The sequence below is a fragment of the Penicillium cinerascens genome, assembly GCF_028974065.1.
Source record: "Penicillium cinerascens strain IBT 15544 chromosome Unknown contig_5_segment0_segment0, whole genome shotgun sequence".
NCBI lineage: Eukaryota > Fungi > Ascomycota > Eurotiomycetes > Eurotiales > Aspergillaceae > Penicillium > Penicillium cinerascens.
The window spans coordinates 1918524-1940292 of record NW_026695294.1 but is presented as its reverse complement, the minus strand read 5'-3'; the positions used below and the strand labels follow the sequence as shown (position 1 = coordinate 1940292).

Here is a 21769-nt window from a genome sequence, read left to right as displayed (position 1 = left end):
ACGTCAAAAAAACTCTCAACTTTGGCGACGTTCAGCGAGAACTTGGTGACAACTATGATTCCTTGCTCACGTAGCATTTGGTATAAATACCGATCCCTTTCCTCCTCTATCCAAATCCCGAATATCATCCCTTTCCCCCTTTATCCCGACCCCGGAATTCCGTATCATCCTCTATTTTATTCAAAGTAACTCAGGAGCTTCTTCCAACCCACCGAAACTTTCTTGAAGGTCTTCTTCATTATAGATACAGCGAATATGTCCGACCCGAACAACCCGAACATCAAGCTTAGAACCACCCCCCAGTGGTCACTTTACCGGCGTGAAGCGTTTTGGAACTCGAACTTCGGCCAGTACCCTCTCTTCAATACTGGTATGTGATCTCGGTAGCTTTATTTGTTATCAATTCCTAATGAGTTGCCTCCGGCATTTGTGGTTTAGACCCAGCCGAGATTGAAAAACTAGCAAAGGAGAAGTTGTCCCAAGGCGGATGGTAAGTATTACTTTATTTTTAACGACTTTTCCTTTGATTTGCAAATGGCCTTGCTCACCTATCTTTAGGTATTACTCGTCGTGCAACGCTGGTGTTTCGTGGACCCATTTAGCGAATCGCCAGGCATTTTACCGCCATCGCATTGTGCCGCGTACTCTGGTTGACACCAACACCCGGGACACGGCCACCGAGATTTTCGGCCACAAGGTCTCCGCGCCCATCGGTTTTGCTCCTATTGGCATCAACCGCATCTATCATCCGACTGGTGAACTCTCTGTGGCAAAGGTTGCGGAGGAACTGAATCTGGCCTACTGCCTTTCTTCTGCTGGAAGCTATAGCATCGAGGATGTCGGAAAAGCCAACGGAGACGGCCCTCGCTTTTTCCAGCTATACCAAAGTCATGATGATGAACAGGCAATTTCTATGATGCAGCGTGCCTGGGACTCTGGCTATGATGCGTGCATGCTAACTACCGACACCTGGTCCCTTGGCTGGCGCCATAACGACGTCTTCACCGGCAACTACGCTTTCTATCATGACCATGGAGCAGGCGACCTTGGTCTGCAGGACCCTGTCTTCCAGAAACGCCTTAAGGAGGCTGGGATTGACCCTAAGACCCACCCTAAAGAGGCAGGTGCCAAGTGGATTGATGAGAACATCTGGCATGGCCGTGCCCATACCTGGGAAAAGGTCAAGTGGACGATGGCCCAATGGAAGAGAATCAGCGGTGGCCGGCCGTTCTGCCTGAAGGGTATCCAGAGCGTGGAATCTGCGAAGAAATGTGTTGAGCTGTTCGTCATTAGTCCCACATTCGTTTTAAACATTACTGACCTATCTTAGTGGAATCGATGGCATAGTCGTGACAAACCATGCCGGTCGCCAGGTTGATGGTGCTATTGCTAGTCTTGATGCCCTAGAGAAAATTGTCGACGCTGTTGGAGACAATATCTACGTATGTTTCCAGGAAATCAAGGATTTATAGCCGTAAAGAACAATAACTAATAACTACTTGCAGATTATGTTCGACTCAGGTGTGCGCAGCGCTGCCGATGCCTTCAAGGCCCTGGCGCTCGGAGCCAAATTCGTTTTCTTGGGACGCCTTTGGGTATGGGGACTTAGCATTGCCGGTGAGCCGGGTGTGCGTCATGTCATGAAGAGCTTCCTTGCAGAATTCGATATTCTGATGGAAGAAGCTGGCTTCCAATCGATCGACCAGATCGATCGTTCGGCTATCGACAGCCTCCCCAACACTTCCAACCTGATCGCTGAGCATGCCCGAATTTGAATATTGGAGTCTCGAACAATGAACAGCGGGTGATATATTCCTTTTACTCAATATTTATTATTTTGTGTATAGGTCAAATCAAAAAGAGCTTTAAATAGGCAATGATACGACAACCCAGTAAAATTTATGTTGCTCTAACCAATTTCTTGCCTAAGATTGTTGATAATAGCATAGTGAAAACCCTCTTCTGATCACTCATACTTGACTATTGCTCTGGTTTGATATGATTGGTAGAACTACTGGATAATGAATAAAGCTTCTTGCTTCCTTGTTTGGTTGATCTGAGAAATTTTGCAAAGGCAATTTTTGATCCAATGTATTCTGTGTTTTAAGCGAAAAAAAAAGGTAGTGAAAACTTGTTTGCGAATGATGTTTCCTTGAATTTCTCAAGGCGAAAGATCTAGATTACAATTTGCTGGGGCTAAAGTACGAAAGTCTATCTAACTGATAGAGATCCTCATGCTTAGATTTGATCATATCCGCAGCCTAAGGTATGTGTTAGCCACCTCGTCAGATATTGCAGCATTGTCACTCACTTTCTCGCCAATCATGTACACCGAGTTTTGAATACGGCAGTCAGGGATCACGGGGATGACGGACGCATCCGCAATCCTGAGGTTGCGCACTCCATGAACTCGGAGCTTCGAGTCAACCACACCTTGGTGGATGCTCTTCGAGAGTCGTGCCGTACCGCAGGGATCTGGGAGTTGCGTTAGTGCTATTGCGAGTGCTGGCGAGAAGGGGCGATCTTACGGAATCCCGTCTGGCTTCGATCCAGAACAGCCTTGTCCATCTCATCATCAGAATGGAGAGGCATTTTCCAGGGGTACTCGCGGACGACTATGTCCTTGAACCCAGCGCCGTTGGTCAAAACATCATATGTCCATCGCACGCCCTCACGCATGGCCATAATGTCCAAGTCATTGGCAAAGAAGTTGAGGTTAATGTTGGGCTGAACCTGGGCGTTCGAGCTGTTCAGGGTAACCTCGCCCTCGGACAAGGGTCGCAGCAGATCGACAATGACAGTCATGTAGCTTCCCTGCTCTGGTAGAGGGAAGTGCCACTGGAATGCGCTGCTAAATAGGCCGACGAAGTCGAGCTCAAAGTGAGGCTGGCCCGCGGGTCCAAATGGATCCAATCCACCATTCGCAACCTTGGCCTCACGGTAGGCTGGGTACTTTTCTAGTCGTTCATCAATGCGAGGGAATCCCACAAGCTCCAAAAAGCCGGAGCTTGCAGGGCCTGTCTTTTCACGCTGGTAAGTTGCCAGTGCCTGGTCATAGAGAGGACCGGGTCGGAGAATGTGATCATCCAGGCAATAGCCATCCTTGACCTGAAGTACGAAGGGCACAATTGGGTGGTCCAAGAGATGCTGACCAACGTGATCGGAGTTAACAACAAGATCGATCCCATGCTTAGCTAGTTCCGCCGCTGGGCCGACACCGCTAAGCATAAGAAGTTTGGGCGTTTCAAAAACACCTTGAGACAGAATCACCTCGCGAGTAGCATAAATGCTGATCTCGGTCTTGGAGGCCTCGTTGATCACAGTGACACCGGAGCAAATTCGTGTTGTCGGATCGATAATCAACTGCTTTGACTGAACGCCATAGAGGATTGTCACGTTAGGCTTGTTCTTCAGATATAGGAAGCTACCCTGTCGCTCGCCCTTGTGAATGGTGTCTACACAGTGCGTGAGACCTTTCATTTCTCCTGAAAAGATATCCTCGGTCAGAGGCTGGTCTTTAGAGACCCAAGCTTGAGTAAGGGCATCGCGGAAGGGTTGCATCTCCGGAACCAAGTCTGCATGGGAGATTTGCACAGGACCCCCGGTCCCAATCTTGCTCAGTTCGGCCGGATACATCTTCTCATCGTCGTGATATGTGGCGCACTTGCGCAGATAATCCACGCAGCTGTTCCAGTTCCAGTCTCGACCGCCAAATTTCTCCCATTCGTCAAAGGTGGCTTTCGAGCCCGGGATCCAGGTGAAGTAATTGGCACAGGAACTTCCACCGAGGGCCTTTCCACGAGTATTGGGCTTTTCAATGCGCTCGTAGTCGTCGCGCTTTATCATAGTCGTTTTGTAAGCCCAGTCATACTTGCTACCGCGAAGGGTGAAGGCTTTTGACGGCGTGGATATTTCTTCGATTTGGTCCGGGTTCGGAATACCGGCTTCAACAACCAGGATACGGACGTCGGGGTTTTCAGCGAGTCGACCAGCAACGACATTGCCAGCCGTACCACCGCCGACGACGATAAAGTCGTACTCAGAGCCATTGGAGACGGTTGCCATGTTTGAGGGTTGTGTTTGTGGAAAGATAGCCGTGGAAGGTGGGTGTGTTGTGGGTTCAATGTCTTGAAGATTTGATGTGTGAAGCAGATATTGACAGGGCAAACTGTCGGTTTTATAAGGTTATATCTTCATCTTTGCCGGGTTCCGAGCGACAACATGGCAACGTCAATCCTTCGCATTGGTAGTGCTACTCAATACAGTTAGTTGGTAGCTCCAGGGGGCACTAATAATGGAAGGCGCATCTGCGGCCTTTGTCGTCACTAGAGTGGGCACCATATTGGACGGTTATACCGGCTGTGCTTGACCCCTCATGAGGGGAAAAAGAATCCCCACACGAATCTGAAATCAATTCTGTTGAATCGCAGCCACGGTCACTTCAACATGGGCAGTGTGGGTATGACGGATGCTGCCGAGCCCGGCAAAAACTCGGTGATAACTTGGCACTCGTATTTGAACCTCGGCCCGCATGTTTTAAGAATTTCCGTGACGCATGCATGTACTCGGAGAGCGGTGACTAGCTTTGCCACGATAACTGAAGAGCCCTGGCTGGTCCGATCAGGACTAACCAATACGTAGCAGGTGTTGTAATAGAGATCTAAACTAGGCACTTGCATGAGATTCCTTAAAAATCCTTCGCCGAGTGTTTCTGCTCCTGTGTAAGGGGTACACCGGTCAGGAACCAGTTCGTGGTCAGGCTGGTGTACCATGAATAAACAGGGCCAAACAGAGGGGCCACAAAATTGGCCCAGAGAAGATCAACAACTCAGCTGATGATGATTGCTTGGGCACCTCCGAGTAAGGGATCTCATTATCTTGGATCGGGTTGTCATATTCGGTCAGGAAAACAATCACATTATTACTGTCTTGACGTACGCACTCGCAAGAAGAAGGCGTCAGAGATAATGGCTAATAGCACGAAGGAAGGCACTGAAGAAAGGCCTATTGTCATGCTCTATGAGCTATCATAAGGCTATCTACTTTCCAATGCCGCGGATTTTACAGTAGGCCTCTTGAACCTCCTCACGAGAGTCCATCAGACCGAGCCACTTGGTGATCAATGGATAGTTGTCCAAGGAAAGGCGGGCAAATGTATGTTGCCGCACCCAAGGCTCAAAGTGGTAGTCGACCGCCGTAACCCGGCTTGGGAGGATACTTGTGCCTCCCGACTTCTGCAACTGCCCCTCAAGGACATCGTAGCAGCGATCAGTCTGCTCCTGGTATCTCTTCAACGCATCGTCGTTCTTGGTCGGGTGATAATGTCTTTACGTGGTAACTGTTATTGCAAGGGAGCTTCTCGAGGTGGAGAGTGTACTAACGTGAACCAGTTCGTCTGGCCAGTCATCGGACCCAGGGTCGTGAGCAGGAAATATTCCCACTTATCGAAATCAACCAATTCCTGCGCCGAACCACCGGGAGGCCCGATCGCGTTTCCGATGTCGTATACTCGGCGGACGTAGTTCATGCATGCGCCAGATTCCCATGACACGACACCTGTGTTTGGGTCTTCAAGGGCAGGTACGCGGCCGTTCTCGTTGATCTTCAAAAATGTGGTGCCTTTCACTCCAGTGTTGGGGTCGTCACTGAAGTCCCACGTTTTGACGACGTATGGGATGTGGAGCGACTCCAACGCGATCGCGATCTTAACCGGATTTGGACCCGAGGAGTGGGCGTGCAAAATAAGGGGTTGTAGATGAGCGTTCATGATGTACGTCCGAGATAATGTTCTTTGAAATTGTTCTTGGGAGTTGTGAAATGTTTCGTGAGGGGAAAACCGAAGAATGCGGAGGGGACGGGTATGAACTCGAAATGATGTCATGGAGTGATGTATGGAAAGCTGAGCCGTTTAAGTGCAAGCCCGACCTTATTCAGCCTGTTGATGCTTGGCACTACAGCCCAGCAATCACCGAGGAGCAGGACTCTGGTGCGAGAAGTACAGCTAGCAGAAGCTGGAAGCAAACTTCCTCAAAGTATCTCCAACCTACTCGACGGCACGGTTTCTACGGGACTCCGGTGTCGATTGCATTGACTCCGCTTCTTGCAAATGGCACAGAGACCAATCTTACTTGATAAGGCATGCTGATTTCAGCTCGCTTGAAAACACGCAATACACCATCACAGTACCGACAAGTCAAGGGAATGTCATTATACCTCAGCTGGGTGGCAAGCTGTCGTTCAATGACCGCGATTCTAAATTCCATGTTGCGGATTACGATCTTGGCCGCATGAATTTGGTTTACTCGTCTGCAGAGATCTTCACTTGGGCTCGGGGTGCCGGACTGACACGTTTGGTGATTCTGTATGGCGATGCATGCGAAATGCATGAGCTCGCTTTATCCCGCCATATTGGGAATCCATCCGTTGTCAAGGGAAGCAATGTTACGATCCGTCAGATGAATGCCACATGTGTGATACAATGGGCCGTCAGCCCGATCGCCGTTCACTTGGACACGTAAACCAGGTACGTACTAGTTGGTAGACAGGAAATAGGAGTAGAAATGTCATCAAGATTTCGTATCCCGAAGGAATCGTGGTATCATGAACAAAATAGTCTATAGCCGCCGAAAGTCCCGCGAGTAAGAACCATTAAAAATCGAGAATGAGAATCAGCGGATGAGTCCGCGATTTCAAACAGAAATAGCGGCAACCAGGGCATCCAATGCAGAACTCTGAGTAGAAGCATTCGTGGGATCGCTCGGCGCACCAGACCAATCAACGCCGAGTTGACCCTTTGCGTTTCGGTCGTTGGCCCAGATACTGTTCGCAGAGCTGATGATCACCTCCTTGTAGATGTCGTGGGGTGATACGCGCTGCAGCATTTGCAAGTTGCGCATGAAAATGCCCTTGAATTGAGTCGCGTCGGGCTCGCAGTTGTTGGGCTCACACCAGTCATGTAAGACCTTGTTGGAGTCGGTCAAGGTCTCAATTGCGGCCTTTGCGATTTTGTTAGCGAACTCGAGGTAAGTGTCGTTGGGTGCGGCCTTGTTCAGCTCGACGAGGCCGCCGAGGACAACACCTTGGTTGTAGGACCAGCTGGAAGAGATACCGTTAGCGTGGACAAAATGGACTGCTGAGTGGTGGTGAACATACACGGTGGCACCGTTGTTTTGGCAGTTTTGTAAAAGTCCATCGTTGATGGTGTTGTTTGCACCGATGAAGCCCTGGGCCACGAACCAGTTCCACTCCTTCTGTGCCCAATCGACGTAGTACTGTTTCCTCGAATACACGCGATTCGCAAGGTGTGCTGCGGTAGAGAGGAAGAGCTCGTTGGTAATTGCGTTGACGTAGGTGTTGCTCGGGTTCCATGGAATGCCACCGCCACTGCAGCGGGTACCCCAAGCCTTGGTCTGCGATGAAATTAGTACCAAAGAAATCCGATAGAGGAATAAACCAAACATACCAAGTCATCGAAAATTCCTTCCGCCAGCTGAAGATATTGGTTGTCCTCGGTGACATCGTACGCAGCAATCCATGCAAGGGCCCACCATGCGTCATCATCATAGGCCGAATCAACCCACTCCGAGGCATTGACAGCGCTGTTTACCCGCATGTTCAAATCACGCGCACTTTTGCTCTTGATCTCGGGGCCCGGGTGAGGGTTCTGGGCAGGAGCCTTGATCAATGTGTTGTTGAAAACGTAGGTCGCGGTGTCCATGACAGACGGATCAACCAAAGCTAGATCAGCAATAGCAGTCATGGCATTGGCGCCATTCCACCATCCACATGTATCCCAGAGACCAGTACCGTTATTGTACCAGCCTTGAAGCGTGTTCAGAGCATCCTGCGCTCTTGACCTCGCATCATCGGCAACCGTAGCACCTGAGAAAACAAACGTGGTGAGCGAACAGGCAAGAAGACCGTGAGAAGAGAACAACATGATCCAGGTGTGCCAGCGCTAGAACCTATCCAGGTGAAATGTCGGCGCATGCGCCCTGTTTAAATACACGGATTGGATCTTCAGGTCAGGTTCCTGGACACATAATCCAAGGGCAAAATAAATATGCATTCTTGAGGCCGAAGACCCTTGATTGGCCGGAAAGCCCAGATGCACTGGAATGATCCACCGGCGCGCCTAGGCGAAACCCCCTGATCTGCGTGATCGACTTCATTGCTGCACGGCTGAATTTTGCGATTTGTAGACAGTCGGCAGCCCGATCATCTCACCCGACCCGATCGCATTGACCTCGGCCGGCTTGAGAATTGGCGTATCTATCAAGGGATGGCTAGTTCCGTGTTCACGCCAAAGCTAAGACGGACTACGATAGACCCGCATCCCTTGCAAGGCCCCGCCGTAGCTCTCCATCTTCTCCTGCAGCTGTGATACATATGCGTGGTATGACTGAAAACTTCTCCGAATTGTTTTCGAGACCCGCTCTCTATCCACCCCTGAGCCCGAGAGGGTCCTATATGTCTAAAACCGTCACTGATTCGCGGGACAATCAACTCCCTTGCCCCGATGGACGGGCATTTCCGTGGGTCGGTCGTAGATAAAGTTGATTGGGCGACCGTTATCGCTTGGGCTCCGATCACTTTAGCGCTTCACCAACCCTGATAAGTCCTAGTTAGACAGCACGGACTGCACTCTATCATACTGATCTCGTGCAGCCTCAACCTCCCATGGCTGAATTAGGTTTATGCACTCAAGCTAGACACGCTGGAAAGTTTCCTCGCGTGCATGAAACATGCATTGTCTCTCAGATGCACCACATGTCAATGCACACCTACTGTTCTGACGTCAGCTGGAAGTCGTAATTCTTCCCCGGCGCTAAATGCCTCAGTATATCGGAGTGGTTGCGATATGCTTTTTAAGCTCTGACACCGATTGCTGTACCCGCTCGCGAAACCAAGACATGAAATTTTGGCGCGTTGAATTAATTTTCCTTTCTCCAGCCGTTCTTCCGCAAGGCGCTCGGTCGCCAGGGCAAGACATGCATCTTGGTGAAATGGAAATGTGTCCTCTTTGATAATGGCGATTCAGCTCGCTCGGACCACAGAAAACCTAGTGAGACATTAAGTCGGTGAAGCCAAATATGGAATTGAGAGTGTTGTTGCGAACAAGAGGTCATCAATAAACGGGAGAGATTCCGGCACTCATTGAAGCTCAGATAGGCCAAGATCGATTGTTCTTGAGTAATTTGATTAAAAAGAGAATTTCTTCGCTCGCAGTATCCTACTGATGATAGCTCGCTCTCCTTTAACGCATATCTAGCACCCTAAAGTAAATGAAGTGAGGAGACTGACTGTATTCAAATAGGTCGAAATTTCTAAAAATCACAAAACTCTTCTTTCCATTCCACTGGGCCTACTTCTTCAAGCTTGGCGCTAAAATCCTCTATTATAGTTCGGTAACCAACTACACAGCTATACTCAATAATGTCTGTATAGCTATTCCTATACTCGGCCTTCTTTGCATCCTGCCAAAAATGCGGCCATAGTATTAACTGGACTTCCTGGCTATACAGGGATTCTGTTTAGGTGGCCCATCACTGCTCGGGATGATGTGACTGGTCGAGTTCACGATGAGGAATACTAAACCCCATAGCTGGTGGGCATATACCCTTAAGTTGGGAGATTTGGGCCCGCTGGGCTTCTGTCATAGGTGCCGAAAAGTAGACCTAGAACAATTGAACGAATGATGATAATAAAGAACTAAACTAATTTGCCTAGCTATGTACTACCTCATAAGAGGCCACAGGTACTATTCCTCTAGCCCCAAGATTCTCCTAGTAAAGCTGGGCGGAAGGGGATGCTCTAAAGTCCTTTAGAGCCGAGGTTGTTTGCCATACTACGGACATAAATTAGTGGACTAACGGTTCATGCCTTTTGGTATTACTCATATGTTACCAGGATAACTATATTAGGACGCTCCTGGACCCTTGCCCACACAGAGCCCCTGTGGTCTGGATGCTGAACCAGCGGTTGGAAATATTGAGCCCATTGGGTAGTATCAAGCTCCTCTCTAGGTGGGACTAATAGTTCTGTCCAAACAGTGATTCTAGGATTGTCGGGCTCGTTTCCGAATTCCCGCGGGCGAGGAAGCAGCATAATAGAAGATTTTTGAGATGAATTGGGAGATATGAAGGATAAGTAATTTCTCTAGCGCAGTTACCTTAGCTCCATTAGCCAACCGCCACCGCCTACTGTCTTTAGCGATGATAATACTTTTGTGTGCGTTATAGTGGAGGTGGGCCCCAGACCAGTGGGGCGTTGCAACGGACAGGAACTTCTTAGCGTTAATAGTTAAGATAAAAAGCAATGGAATCATTCGCATACCGAAATTGATACCCAATCAAATACCTAACAAGATGTTTCGCAGATAATTCTCGGATGCGTCAAGTTTTGCGAGGTCGTTAATTCTGAGTCATTCCTCCCGAGTGGAGATCACCAACATCCTCCTCTCAAAGTTGCCATCACGTCTTTCTCGGGTACCTGTGAGCTAATAAGCTACTTCATACAAATCACTGGCGGACAATCCCAAATCGCCGAAGTGATTTCATCTTTCGGTCAGGTCCTGTCTTGCGCTCCGCGACGTAATAATGACCGAACTGCCTCGCTACTCCAAAGATGGCATATCCATCACCAAGGCCATGCCTGAAAATATCCCAATGATCAAGACTATGGTCGACGCTGCATATTTCAAGTACATCGAGCGAATCGGTAAACCACCAGCTCCAATGACGACGGATTATCATCAACTCATGCATACGCACGAGATTTTTGTCCTGCAAAAATCCAATGGAAAGATAATGGGCTCCATAATGCTCCGATCTGACCTCCCGTCGGATTCTATTGAGATCAATAACCTAGTGGTCGATCCCTCAGCCCAAGGCCTTGGATATGGGCGAGTTTTGATGGGCTACGCGGAAGACATTGCAAAGTCACGGGGTCACTCTGGCTTGACGCTCTACACAAACGTCAAAATGTATGAGAATCTGGGGCTTTATGTCAAACTTGGCTTTTCCGAGACGGAAAGAAGGACGGAAGATGGATTTGAGAGGGTATACTTTCGGAAATCTTTGGACTGAAGAGAGCAACCCGTTCAGGCTTGTGTGGGTAGTGTGTATGGATACAACAGATTTAATTTTTGTTATGTGACACACTGAAAGCTCTACGATTTTGATATTATTATTGCAGTGATTTTTAGAGACCAACTAGGCTATCGGATATCAAAACCCCACTATATGATGTTGAAATCTTCATAGAGTAGCGAGTCGTTTTGCTTTGTGGCCCGCAATTGCCAATTAGCACAGACCGAGCAGGCAAGGTACAGCGCACACCCAACTTTAGCACAAGATGATCAGGGGCTATATTAGCTATTCAATCTGAGATGCCGTGATTTCATACCATCCTACCGCAATCCTACGTGATCCACAATTCAGAGAATTTGTGAGAAGATTGTTTCTCTTCTCTTCAGCACTCGTATTTCCCCTGCTTTGCGTCCTTCTTTCGTAGCTAGCTTAATGTTCCTGGTCTCCTTGGACAACATCAGTATCCTATAATGGCTGTAGTGTCGGAAACTGCCATTTTTGCAGACACCTGTGAACCGGTCCTGAACGCCCAGCTATCTATGGGTTGCCGCGGTTGGTGGAATTGATCAAACTGAAAAAAAATGTGTATTGTCTTGTGAAGTATTTCTGGAAGTCCAATCCAACGGAGTGGATATACATGAGTATCTTCATAATCCATGCCACCACAGACCAGAAGGCACCTTTGCCCCCTTTCGAAAATATGTACAAAGCTCAGTCATGAACGAAGATCAGGGTGTGAGAAGTCGTAGAAAGGTAAATAAAGAGAAAAGAAAATGTCAGAAAAGGGGAGGCACCAACATCTCACGCCGAGATCATAGAAAAAGGAAGGCGAAGAGGTTATTAATAGGGTGCAACACTGAAAAGATTCGTATATGCAGCGATCATGAGAAAAGCACAAATCCTGGAAAATATGTAGCTTGAAGAATTTCGGTTGAAACAGCGCTTGATTTATCGTCGCCACATCTTTCGCGATGGGGCTTCATGGAAATCGTCTTTCTGGAAGTCATCTTTGCTCGAGCGCTCGCTGGAACCTTCTCCGGGGTATGCAGGTTCGGTTGTGATCTCGATCGTTGTCTCCTGGAACACCTTGCCCATTGGGCTCATTTCGACACCCGGTTGCACGATGTTGTCGGTGGAGCCCTCCCGCTCGATGATGGTGTCGTCGCTAGGGCCCATCTTGCGAGTTGCGGGATGAGCGGTGATGGTTGTGAGGTGGGTGTCACCGCGGCGTCCCTTGCTACTGGCGACCTTGTTATAGGAGCGGTCGCCGCTGGGCTCGGAGTCGACGATGAGAGCGCGGCGGGTAAGGGTGTAGAGAGTCACGTCGACAAGACCCGAGCTGGTCATGATGGCACCTGTAGGAGCAAAAGGTTAGTTGACCCGAGTCCAGCGAAGAAATGTTGTGACTTGTACTAACCGGCACAGCAGAAGAAAGTGATGGAGGGAGTGCTGCCGTTAGCGGTAGCCATACGACCCGCAGCAAGCGGCAGCGATAGAACGATATAGACAATGGGGTAGATCGTCATGTATCCGACCACACGTCTCAGACGCTTCAAGCTCTCCAATTGACTATTTCCGAGGATAGATGATGCAGCAATTTGTTTTCGGAGCTGAAAGTACATGACGGAGTAGAGACAAACCGTGCCGAACCTGATGATATCCCGGATTAGCGTTCAGAAGACCCAATAATGACAATTAATACTCACTCAGCCAGGAAAATCCAAATATAGTGAGTCCAAAGACGAACAGTCTCGTATTCCTCGCTGATCCAGCACCAGGCACCGGAGGGGATGAAGACGTCGGCTCCGTACATTCCCAGTGGAATGATCACGATGAGGGCAATGAAAGACCACACGCCAACGACGAAGCAGATGAATACTTTGTGAGACAGCTTCTTGCCCCATACGACAAGCAGAAAAGTGTGGAAGGCGATGGCAAGCACAAACAGGCCGGATCCGGGGTCACCGATCTGAAGCCAAAGACCCTGCAAAAAGCACGCAGCGGTGCCGGACTTGATCTTGTCGGTGATGATCCATTTGAGGCAGATAAGGAAGGCAAGGGATTGTTGAAAGTCTGCCAGGACCAGGTTGTAAATCAGGATAATATACTGGTTGTAACCAATATATCTCTGGTAGTTTCCTTTCCAGAAGAGCAATCGGTAGGTAATGAAGGAGAGAAGACCTCCCGTGGCAAGGAATGAGAGAAAGGCCAGAATGGAGACGGCAATGAGACCCTGCCTTTGCGCCTTGGGCAAGGGATCAATATCCAACGTGACTTGGTTGGTCAATCGGCGGTCCAGTTCATTTCCTAAGGGGTCGGTCCTCTGCATGAGGCTCATTAGGAAGAGGGCGGCCATTTTCGACAGTCTCTGTGTAGTCACAGATCAAACTATGAGCTGTTTTGTAAAACCATCCGACGCGCGAACGGGCAACGAATGTGAAACTGGTCTCGAGAGGATATCGGCGTCAGAGGTAGAGGTCGAAACTCGCTCAACGTGCACCGACAGGAAAACCGAGACTATCAAACGAACAATCGATCCGTTGATACCTCGAGCCTCACCCAAAAATGACCGGACGGGAAAAATGAAGGACGACAAGGGAGGCAAATAGAAGTGCGGAACAAGATTATTAAAGTTATTTGAGCCCAGATCCGCAGCGATGGGACAGAAGCCACAAAGATACTCAGTACCGTGAAGTGAACTCTAAAGACACTAAAGCCACTAGATTAAGAAGAGCATAAGGCCGCTAGACTAAGGAGAGGATAGAAATCGGATTCACACAGGCTTTTCCCTGTCATGATTGGGGACTCCACGGTAACACCTTTTTTTGGCACGGTCTTAGGATCATCTCCGTTAGGGCCGGTAGCAGAGTCCATGACTGATAGTCTTGCACGATCCAGAATAGCAAAAATTGGCTCCACTTTCGGGCCAACTCCCTCAGACAAGTGGGGAGATGTGGGAAGTTTCTGCCACGAGAAGTCGAATAAAACGGGGCATCGGTTGGCCCAGACGGCTAATACCCACCACGATCTCCGCCCAAGCCTGCCCTATGCCAAAAAGCCACGGAATTGGCCGGTTCAGGGACGCCACTATCCATGGCAGGAATCGGAGCATTGTCAAAAGTTCTTGTTTTTAGGACGGTTGTCAGACCGGTGAACTTTGCGGGATGTAAGCATATGAAGTAACGCCACAAACTTACTCTCCGCGTCAGGTCCGCTATGGAGGAATGAGACAACGGCGCCGACCACTCACAGTCTTGGATCCCATCATCCTTGTTTTTGGGGCTGCAGGGGCAAGCCTTCTGGAACGCTAGCGGAAGACATGGGCAAGGTTCACCGCGTGTCGAGTCCACGAAAGGTGATGATGCGCGACTGCGCTCCTCAAACGAACTAGCGCGGTCAGTGGATGGAGACCGGGCACGATCCGCGAGGAGATCAAGGACCGGGATGGTAATGGTGACACACGGCACCTCTGAGCCGCTAGCAGCGATCGTGGAGATTGCGCAGCTCCTATTCCCATCCGTTCCACAGTGGAATGTGCGCCCCGAGCAGACCGACATTAGAAAACGGGCGAAAGAATGTAGAAACGGCAGTTCCCGCACCGCGACCGAGGACCACGTTCCAGGGCCAGCAAATTTGACTTCAGCCAACCAAACAAAGACGAAGACAAACCCACCGTAGGATGATGATGAGCATTCGGGACGATGCACCTCAGCCGTATTTCAGAACCATGGTTATCATTTGCCCTGCCATAGGGCCCACCTTAATTGATTCTCCTTCACCTGCCCTTTTTCCACTGGAAAAGTTAGCTCCCCCCACGCTAGGCCTGCCGATCTAATTTCGACGTGGCGTCGGACTCGAATCTACGGAGTAAACAGGGTGTCAGGGAAACTTTCTACCGCTTTTGCAATGTCGGAACAAAGCCTTGTCGTTGGCCCTCACCAGTCACTCCCCGTCCCACCGAACCTTCTTTTGCAGATTCACTCCTCCCCGCCGCGAGATTGATATCTAGCTTTCGATAGTACCGAAAGGCTATTCGAGACAATTTGAGCCCTGCCCGTGCCCGTTTTCTTAGAACCGTGCCTCTTAGTTCGATCTAGCTCGACAGTCCGGGGAAGGGCCAGGCCCAGGATAGATCTTCAATAGATGATTGAAGCCCCTGTAGCCGATCCTCCCAGATTTCAATCCCTCCGGGCAGTCGTCATGTATTGTAACTGCCGAAACACGCCCCTGATGACATGGTTCGTGAGGAATAAAGAAACTCTCACCTGAGAAGGAATCGGCACTGCTGATCTCCATCTTAGTGCAAACCGTTTTCCTCATTGGGTTATGAGTGGATGACATTTTCAAGCGCTCATCTCCGCGCTCTCATCTGAGATTTCCCGTTCTAGCTGACCGTCACCATGAAATCTGCAGAATAAGGTTTGTTAGTAGGCAAAATCAGACGTTTCCAGGCCCGTGCTGGACGCTCACGGATTATTTCGACCGTGTACCGGTCCCTTGGATGATCATGGAGATCCCCAAGGACTAGACTTTCTAAGGGACCAAATGCGACTGTCAACAGACAAGTTCCACCAGCCCCCAGTTTAGGCTGTGGAATTGGAGTCCAGAGTTCAATATTGCGGCAATGCCAACCGAGGTGCGATAGTTCCATAAACATGTCTCAGGCGTTAACCCCTCCAAATCCAATATGCAACACGTCGTGACCAGGCTGTCGGGTCTCAATGCTTCTGTGACTCGCTGGGGCGCACGGGGATCTTCTCAAATCTCCGTCGGGGCTCTATGGGTTTCAATAGTTTAGCAGACTTTGCAAATCTCAACTTTATCTACTTCTCGATCGACCGCCCTATTGATAAGCCAAGCAGACGGATCGAAGATCGGGCGGGTCATCTGAGCCGACGCTCTGGTCAGAAATCGACCCCAAATGCCCATTTTTGAGGAACGGAGCCCCCATTATGCGGAACATCGAGGGAGACCTTGTAATGGCCCAAGCTGTACTCCATTTATTCCGGATTCCACCGTAGAAGGTTCGGATGGCGTAATTGATCAGGTAACAAAATATCCAGTAAACTTTTGCGGTTGAGTCTGACACCATCTTTTGAAGGCTTGGGATGAACATGTCTACAAGGTCCTTGTGGCCTATGCTGATAACTTATCCTTGCACAAAAATGAGCATATATCTCCCGTCCAATTTATCTGTACCACTAAGCCAGGTTCAGTCACCGGATCGCGTTTGGTCGTTTTGAATTGGCCAAATATACTCTTTTGCAATTAGTCTTGAATATGCTGCACGGGGAAAACGGGCAAGCAAACAAGTAAACAGCCCATCAGAAATCTCACGGGGTCTCGACAGGATCCTTTGGACGAGATGGGTCGCTCCAAAAAGCGTTTCCAAAAGTTGCGAAGGAACTGGCTACCTTAAACAAGCTTTCCCGCCAACCAGAGAGGAAACATCGGCAAAATTTGCTTACTATCACAAACTGCTGCTTGCCTTCTCCACACATGGACCAATTGACCCCAACGTCGGGGTTCTGTACCAAGGACCAAATCGTCCAGTCTATGGATTATTCCAACCCTAGGAGTAGCATAGTAATGGCATCACCGGCGATCTAATGAGGCACGGTAGTGCAAAGTCCTCATTATCTCTGTCCCTACAGCGGAAGAACGAGCTCCCGGAGTTATACCTTATTCGCACGGAGCTGAGAAGTGAATGGTGGGAAACTTCTCGAAGTTCTTCGGTGAGAGAAAGAGACGGATGGGGCTGAGACGCAATAGGGCAATCCAGAGAATTGCGAGGCATCTGTCCCGTTCAAAGGACTTCCCAACCGTTCTTAAGAGCTCGCATATCCCGGAGAATCGAATGCACGACAGCCTTTACCCGTCTGCTCGTTGGCATCGGGGAGTGGTTAATCACAATCTCTCTTCACTACCATGTTCTGGAAACTATCTGTGACCAGCTATGATAAATGAAAAGCCTGGGCCAATACACACCCTCTTCCCGAAGAAGGGCTCCGGCCAGGAAAGCGAGCGTCTGTGGGATATCTAGGTAGATAACTTGGCAATCGGTTTGTCGTGGGCAAATGTTGGTGGGGTCCACGGATGTTTTCAGTAGGTAGGTCTCCAGAGATTGCCATCTATGACTACTGTACTTGATTTATGATACCGAAGGGCGGATATATATCCATCTCCCGGGCTGATCGATACTAGCCATCAATTTATTTCAGCTTGGAACAGATTTAACATAAAAGATACCCGTTGGCTCATGGTATTCATAAATCATAATAAAGAATCGGAAAGGCCAAATGACAAACAAAAAGATGCCCACGTGAGAATGCCAGAGGTATGGCCGGCAACGTATGTTGGGATGGGAAGTGGGTATCATCATCAACCGGCCCGATGCAAAATATAGCCACGCATGTAATCCTAATCTGGCCACCAACATGGAGCCATTTTCGTCAAATCGCTATGCAAAAATCTGATTACCTTCGGCGGGAGTTTCTCGAATCGCGCCGACCAACCGGAGATAATCCTTCTTCGTCTTCCTCCTCCACGGGCGCCGGCGTACGTCGCTCAGTGCGTCTCTTGGGTCGTCGCCGACGGTTGGAACTAATGTTACTAGCGGAGTCGTCGGGGGCTAGAGAGCGGTCATCATCGAGGAAGTCGTCTTCCATTCCGCTTTCCCACTCGTTTTGGCTGAACGGAGTGCCCAGGCGGGCCTCGACGTAGGAGCCGCGTCGGCTTTGGTTTGCGACTGAAAGGCCTGCGCCGCGTTCGCGGAGAGCTCGGCGGACGACTTCGGCTTTGCAGTGGAGGGCTTCGAATGCGTCTTCCATTGCTTCCATGCTTAGGAAGATGTCTCTTTCGACTTCGGCCAGTGCGGCTATTTCAGTCTCCTCGTCTAATGCGATTGGGCCTCCGAATGAAGCTGGAGATGAAGGGTTTCCGTTTGGTTGGCTTGCGGAACGGAAGCTGCTGTCCATATAATTCGGTGTAGGCCCACGTGAGATACCCCCGGTGCTGAAGGGGGTGTTGGAGCGGCTACCACTAGAGCGGGGATTAAAGGCCGGCGTTGTGTCCTCAGCACCGCTGCGAAGGAAGCCGTCGAAGCGACCGGAGATGAGGATTTCCCATTCGTCGTCACTGATAGCCGCCAGGGTAGCGAGGACGTGATGCAAACCAGGGTTATTGAGCATGAACATGGCTGTTTCCGGGTCGCGTGGAAGGGACTGAAGGCGATATAGTCGCTGAATGGCCAGCGAACAAGATACGAGGGCAGGTGGCTTTGGTCGAGGCTTCTCATCATCGGACCGAGGAACAGGAGTTGAAGAGTTGATGCCAAGCAGAGCACAGAACAGAGAACGTTGGTGGGGTTCAAGGTGTGTGACCATGGCAAAAGTCAAGGTCTCATCATCTACTTCCTCCGGGGCGCTGGTAGCTTGGTCATTCTGCTCGGAGAGCCATTTATCCACGGCAGCTTGAGTTTTCCGAGACTGACGCATGAAGTGGTCGCGATATTCTTCAGGAACATCGATATCAAGCTTTTGCATCGGAATGTGCTCTTCACCAGGCAGATCCGAGTCCATAGTCGAATGTGCCATCATGAAAGGCGGCCACATAGGCAGCTCTCGGCGTCCAGAGACAAGCTCCAATACCTCGCCCCAACTCACTCCCTCTGGGCGCTCCTCTAGCTCCTCATGATCGCACATCAGGCAGTGGCAAGGCTCCGATGAGATGTCACGTGCAAAAACGGCTTCGAGACGATCGAGAAGTCGCCGTGCAACTGATCGATACCCAGTAGCGACAGCGAGAGATCCATTCTTGCTCATGACTTTGTTGTAATCATCGAGAAGGCGGTTGAACGGGTCGAACACCTTCGCGGCAGCTAGCTGCGGCTGAGTAGCTGACTGGGCGAAAGGATCCGACGGACTGGGACCGATCAGAAGCGTTCGCGGCACTTTGTTCTCCAAACCGCCATGCTGAAGCAGGTAATCGACTCTGGGTATGGAAACGGGCACCTGAGGTGGCGGTGGAGGTGGCGGCGGTGCCCCATATGCCGGACCGGGCATGACATGTCTTCCATACTCGATCGAGTCGTCGCTAGGAGTGTGGCGATGAGATGCTGATGGCCGATTCTGGGTGCGAGAGGGAGGTTTCAGAGGCGGAGTCATCGATTTTCGGGGCGCCGGGTACTGCTGGATAGGAGCAATGGATGTGGCATCGGACCCATTAGTTGATTCGGCGCCGACATCGCGGATTGTGACATTGGACTGGGACATCGTAGACCGACTGGATCGCTTGGGTAGTTTCTTCTCTTCAGAGGACTTGGTCTTAGACGACTTGTGGCTGGTTCGAGGTGATGACGCTTCCTTCTCAGTTTTGGATGATTTCGATTTGGGTGTATCAGCTCGCGGAGACTTGCTGGACTTGGTCTCTCCATCTCTCTTCGATCGTAGACTCGACGACGATCTGTTGACCTCCGTTCTGATCTTTATGTTTGCTTTCTTCGCTGTGGTTTTGCCCGAGCCCTTTTCCTTTCCTTCCTGCTCACCAACAGCACTACCCTTACGCGAGGTGGGCTGGTCGAGGCCCGTCAGCGGTGGGCTTGGCGGGGCATGGTGGTTTTCGCGGGCATGGTTGCCATTTGACTTGGTATTTTCCTTGTCCTCGGTCAAGTCGGTCGGGTCCGGTGTGGGGATGCTGGCTGTGCGAACATCTTCCTTGCTATGAGCCTTGGAAAAGTTGGGATAAGGAAGGCTGGTCCTCGACTCAAGGAACGAGGCGGTTCCCGAGCGGCTGGCGGCATCGAGACCAGGCATCGAGGACCTGCGTGGGGAACTGCTGAGCGATGTCGATTCAGAAGTGGAGGAGCGATCCGTTGGGTCGGGGACGGGATCCTTGGTAGAATTGCGGGAGGGCCGAACCAGAAACGAACCCTTCGGACGTTGTTTGTTCTTCGAGGTTGAGGAGGCTGGGGGTTTGGGCTTTCGATTCTTAGTGCTGTTAGGTCTCACCGGAAAAAACATGGCTCGTGAGAAATCGTAGCCGCACGAGGTGGATCCCTTCAAGCCCTGGGGGCCCGCTGGTTCATCCGTCCCTCGTCTGTGCTTCTTTCGTGCTTTCCAGGTCGGGGTTGGGCTTCGCCACTGTGATGCTATTTTGGGTCTTCAATACGTGTGCTGCCTGGCGCTTAGGTCGCGTGATTTCACGGATGCGATGTCGGGCGCTTGACATCGATCGTAGGCGGGAGCGACATTCCGCGCAGGGCAAATCAGCACGACCGAGGAAGGTTTTCATCCAGGTACCGAGTGCATGAGATCGGAGACCTAGGACCGAGTTGGGAACAGACACTTTCTATTGCGGTGAGCAGACCGACGGTTTGGCCCCCAAACGTGGATCTGCATGGAAGCCCGACTGCCTTGAAGCAGCAGGCTGAAACGCGATTCCCGAGGTCGGGAAATCAACGAGTCACGTGGACTTGGGACTGGGGTATCATTTTAGCTGTCTAACAGCTATTGCCATATTGTACATCGGGATAATTCAGTCACACTTGAAATCCATGCACTGCCTTCTTCACCGGTGACGTCTCCAGGATCCAGTTGCCGTCCTCCTCATGTGCTACTCCGCCCCTCTGTGCAGCCCTCAGCATCTTCTCGCTTGCCGGGGTCAAATCGCCTGTGTGACGGTCCCAGATCCAGCCTTCTTTTAGCCACATCCAGGTCAGATACGCGCGCAGTTCCTTGTCCTGGGGGAGTACGGATTTCCACTCGGGAACAAATCCTTGCGTTGTGGCACCAGTTCCTTTCCAGTCCGTGGCGAGTCCACGCAACTCGTCTCGGCAGAAAATGCGCCAGCTGTCCAAAGAATAAGCCCCGACACCTGGCAAATGTGCAATCTCCCATGCTACCCGATGGTCTTCGTCACGGGCACATTCGGAAGGACCAACATCTCGACCGTCCAGCTTCCGGGGATAGTGGAGCTTGCGGTATCGTTTGTTTTTGACTGGAGGGTTGGTTTGCCAGATTTGAGCAATAGAAATACACTTCTTTGCTCGCTGATTCTGAAATCCCAAGCAGTGAATCATAGATACGAGCTCGGACACGTCTGCGACGGCCATCGCATCGACGGTTGGGTAACGACTGAACACCTTAAACAACACTGGCAGGGCAACCCCGCCTCGAGTACGGTTGAGGAAGATTGTGGCAATCAACAGCTTGAATGGATCATGCGCAAGCTGTTCTTGAATAAGGCCAAATGATGGGGCATCGACAGGTGGAAAGGGTAAACAAGATTCCGGGTCGCCCAAAAGCACAGGAAAATAAGGAGAGACCTTGGGAAGTTTGGGCCTTGAGGATCGCGGAGTCTCAGGCTCAAGTAATCGGGATTGTTTCACTGGGGTACCGGGTGGTGATGTGGTAGGTGGCGGATGGAAATGTATGCTTTTCGTGGGGGGATTATTCGTCGAATCGCACCAAGGTTCATCTTGACGGTCAAAATCGCTGGGTACGTCACTCAACGACGAATCTGTTGAGAGAAAGTCCGGAGGTAGATTTAGCTTCTCTAAAATCTTTTGGGTTTCTCCAACGCTCAACATATCACGCGTGGGAGGGGTTGTAGGTTCTTGGCTTTTTGTTGCAGCAATAGCTGGGAAGTATTTCGACATCACCTCATCACAAAGTGGCGAA

The 21769-nt window shown here is 50.4% G+C and overlaps 10 protein-coding genes across 10 annotated transcripts; 3 read left to right on the top strand and 7 right to left on the bottom strand.

The window, feature by feature from the left end:
• Window positions 1–255: 255 nt before the first annotated feature.
• Window positions 256–1775, top strand: N7498_005185 (uncharacterized protein; the record flags this gene model as incomplete). The annotated part of the gene is made up of 5 exons (XM_058452247.1): window positions 256–370; window positions 439–490; window positions 559–1281; window positions 1331–1442; window positions 1506–1775. 5 exons carry the CDS (start codon window positions 256–258, stop codon window positions 1773–1775), a joined length of 1272 nt encoding a protein of 423 aa, XP_058308785.1.
• A 387-nt stretch (window positions 1776–2162) lies between these two features.
• Window positions 2163–4065, bottom strand: N7498_005184 (GMC family oxidoreductase; the record flags this gene model as incomplete). Its single annotated transcript, XM_058452246.1, has 3 exons — window positions 2163–2261; window positions 2312–2475; window positions 2529–4065. The coding sequence occupies 3 exons, from the start codon at window positions 4063–4065 to the stop codon at window positions 2181–2183; spliced, it is 1782 nt and encodes a 593-aa protein (XP_058308784.1). The 3' UTR covers window positions 2163–2180.
• A 974-nt stretch (window positions 4066–5039) lies between these two features.
• On the bottom strand, window positions 5040–5767 carry N7498_005183 (glutathione S-transferase family protein; the record flags this gene model as incomplete). The annotated part of the gene is made up of 2 exons (XM_058452245.1): window positions 5040–5325; window positions 5382–5767. The coding sequence occupies 2 exons, from the start codon at window positions 5765–5767 to the stop codon at window positions 5040–5042; spliced, it is 672 nt and encodes a 223-aa protein (XP_058308783.1).
• A 107-nt stretch (window positions 5768–5874) lies between these two features.
• On the top strand, window positions 5875–6518 carry N7498_005182 (uncharacterized protein; the record flags this gene model as incomplete). Its single annotated transcript, XM_058452244.1, has 2 exons — window positions 5875–5986; window positions 6034–6518. The coding sequence occupies 2 exons, from the start codon at window positions 5875–5877 to the stop codon at window positions 6516–6518; spliced, it is 597 nt and encodes a 198-aa protein (XP_058308782.1).
• Window positions 6519–6689: 171 nt separating this feature from the next.
• N7498_005181 (putative glycosyl hydrolase) lies at window positions 6690–7939 on the bottom strand (the record flags this gene model as incomplete). Its single annotated transcript, XM_058452243.1, has 3 exons — window positions 6690–7095; window positions 7153–7409; window positions 7463–7939. 3 exons carry the CDS (start codon window positions 7937–7939, stop codon window positions 6690–6692), a joined length of 1140 nt encoding a protein of 379 aa, XP_058308781.1.
• Window positions 7940–9326: 1387 nt separating this feature from the next.
• Window positions 9327–10107, bottom strand: N7498_005180 (uncharacterized protein; the record flags this gene model as incomplete). Its single annotated transcript, XM_058452242.1, has 4 exons — window positions 9327–9516; window positions 9550–9677; window positions 9738–9785; window positions 9907–10107. 4 exons carry the CDS (start codon window positions 10105–10107, stop codon window positions 9327–9329), a joined length of 567 nt encoding a protein of 188 aa, XP_058308780.1.
• A 491-nt stretch (window positions 10108–10598) lies between these two features.
• On the top strand, window positions 10599–11087 carry N7498_005179 (GNAT family N-acetyltransferase; the record flags this gene model as incomplete). The annotated part of the gene is made up of 1 exon (XM_058452241.1): window positions 10599–11087. The coding sequence occupies one exon, from the start codon at window positions 10599–10601 to the stop codon at window positions 11085–11087; it is 489 nt and encodes a 162-aa protein (XP_058308779.1).
• A 951-nt stretch (window positions 11088–12038) lies between these two features.
• Window positions 12039–13446, bottom strand: gprC (the record flags this gene model as incomplete). Its single annotated transcript, XM_058452240.1, has 3 exons — window positions 12039–12445; window positions 12508–12740; window positions 12797–13446. 3 exons carry the CDS (start codon window positions 13444–13446, stop codon window positions 12039–12041), a joined length of 1290 nt encoding a protein of 429 aa, XP_058308778.1.
• Window positions 13447–17566: 4120 nt separating this feature from the next.
• Window positions 17567–20110, bottom strand: N7498_005177 (uncharacterized protein; the record flags this gene model as incomplete). Its single annotated transcript, XM_058452239.1, has 1 exon — window positions 17567–20110. One exon carries the CDS (start codon window positions 20108–20110, stop codon window positions 17567–17569), a length of 2544 nt encoding a protein of 847 aa, XP_058308777.1.
• A 518-nt stretch (window positions 20111–20628) lies between these two features.
• Window positions 20629–21678, bottom strand: N7498_005176 (uncharacterized protein; the record flags this gene model as incomplete). The annotated part of the gene is made up of 1 exon (XM_058452238.1): window positions 20629–21678. One exon carries the CDS (start codon window positions 21676–21678, stop codon window positions 20629–20631), a length of 1050 nt encoding a protein of 349 aa, XP_058308776.1.
• Between the last annotated feature and the right edge of the window lie 91 nt (window positions 21679–21769).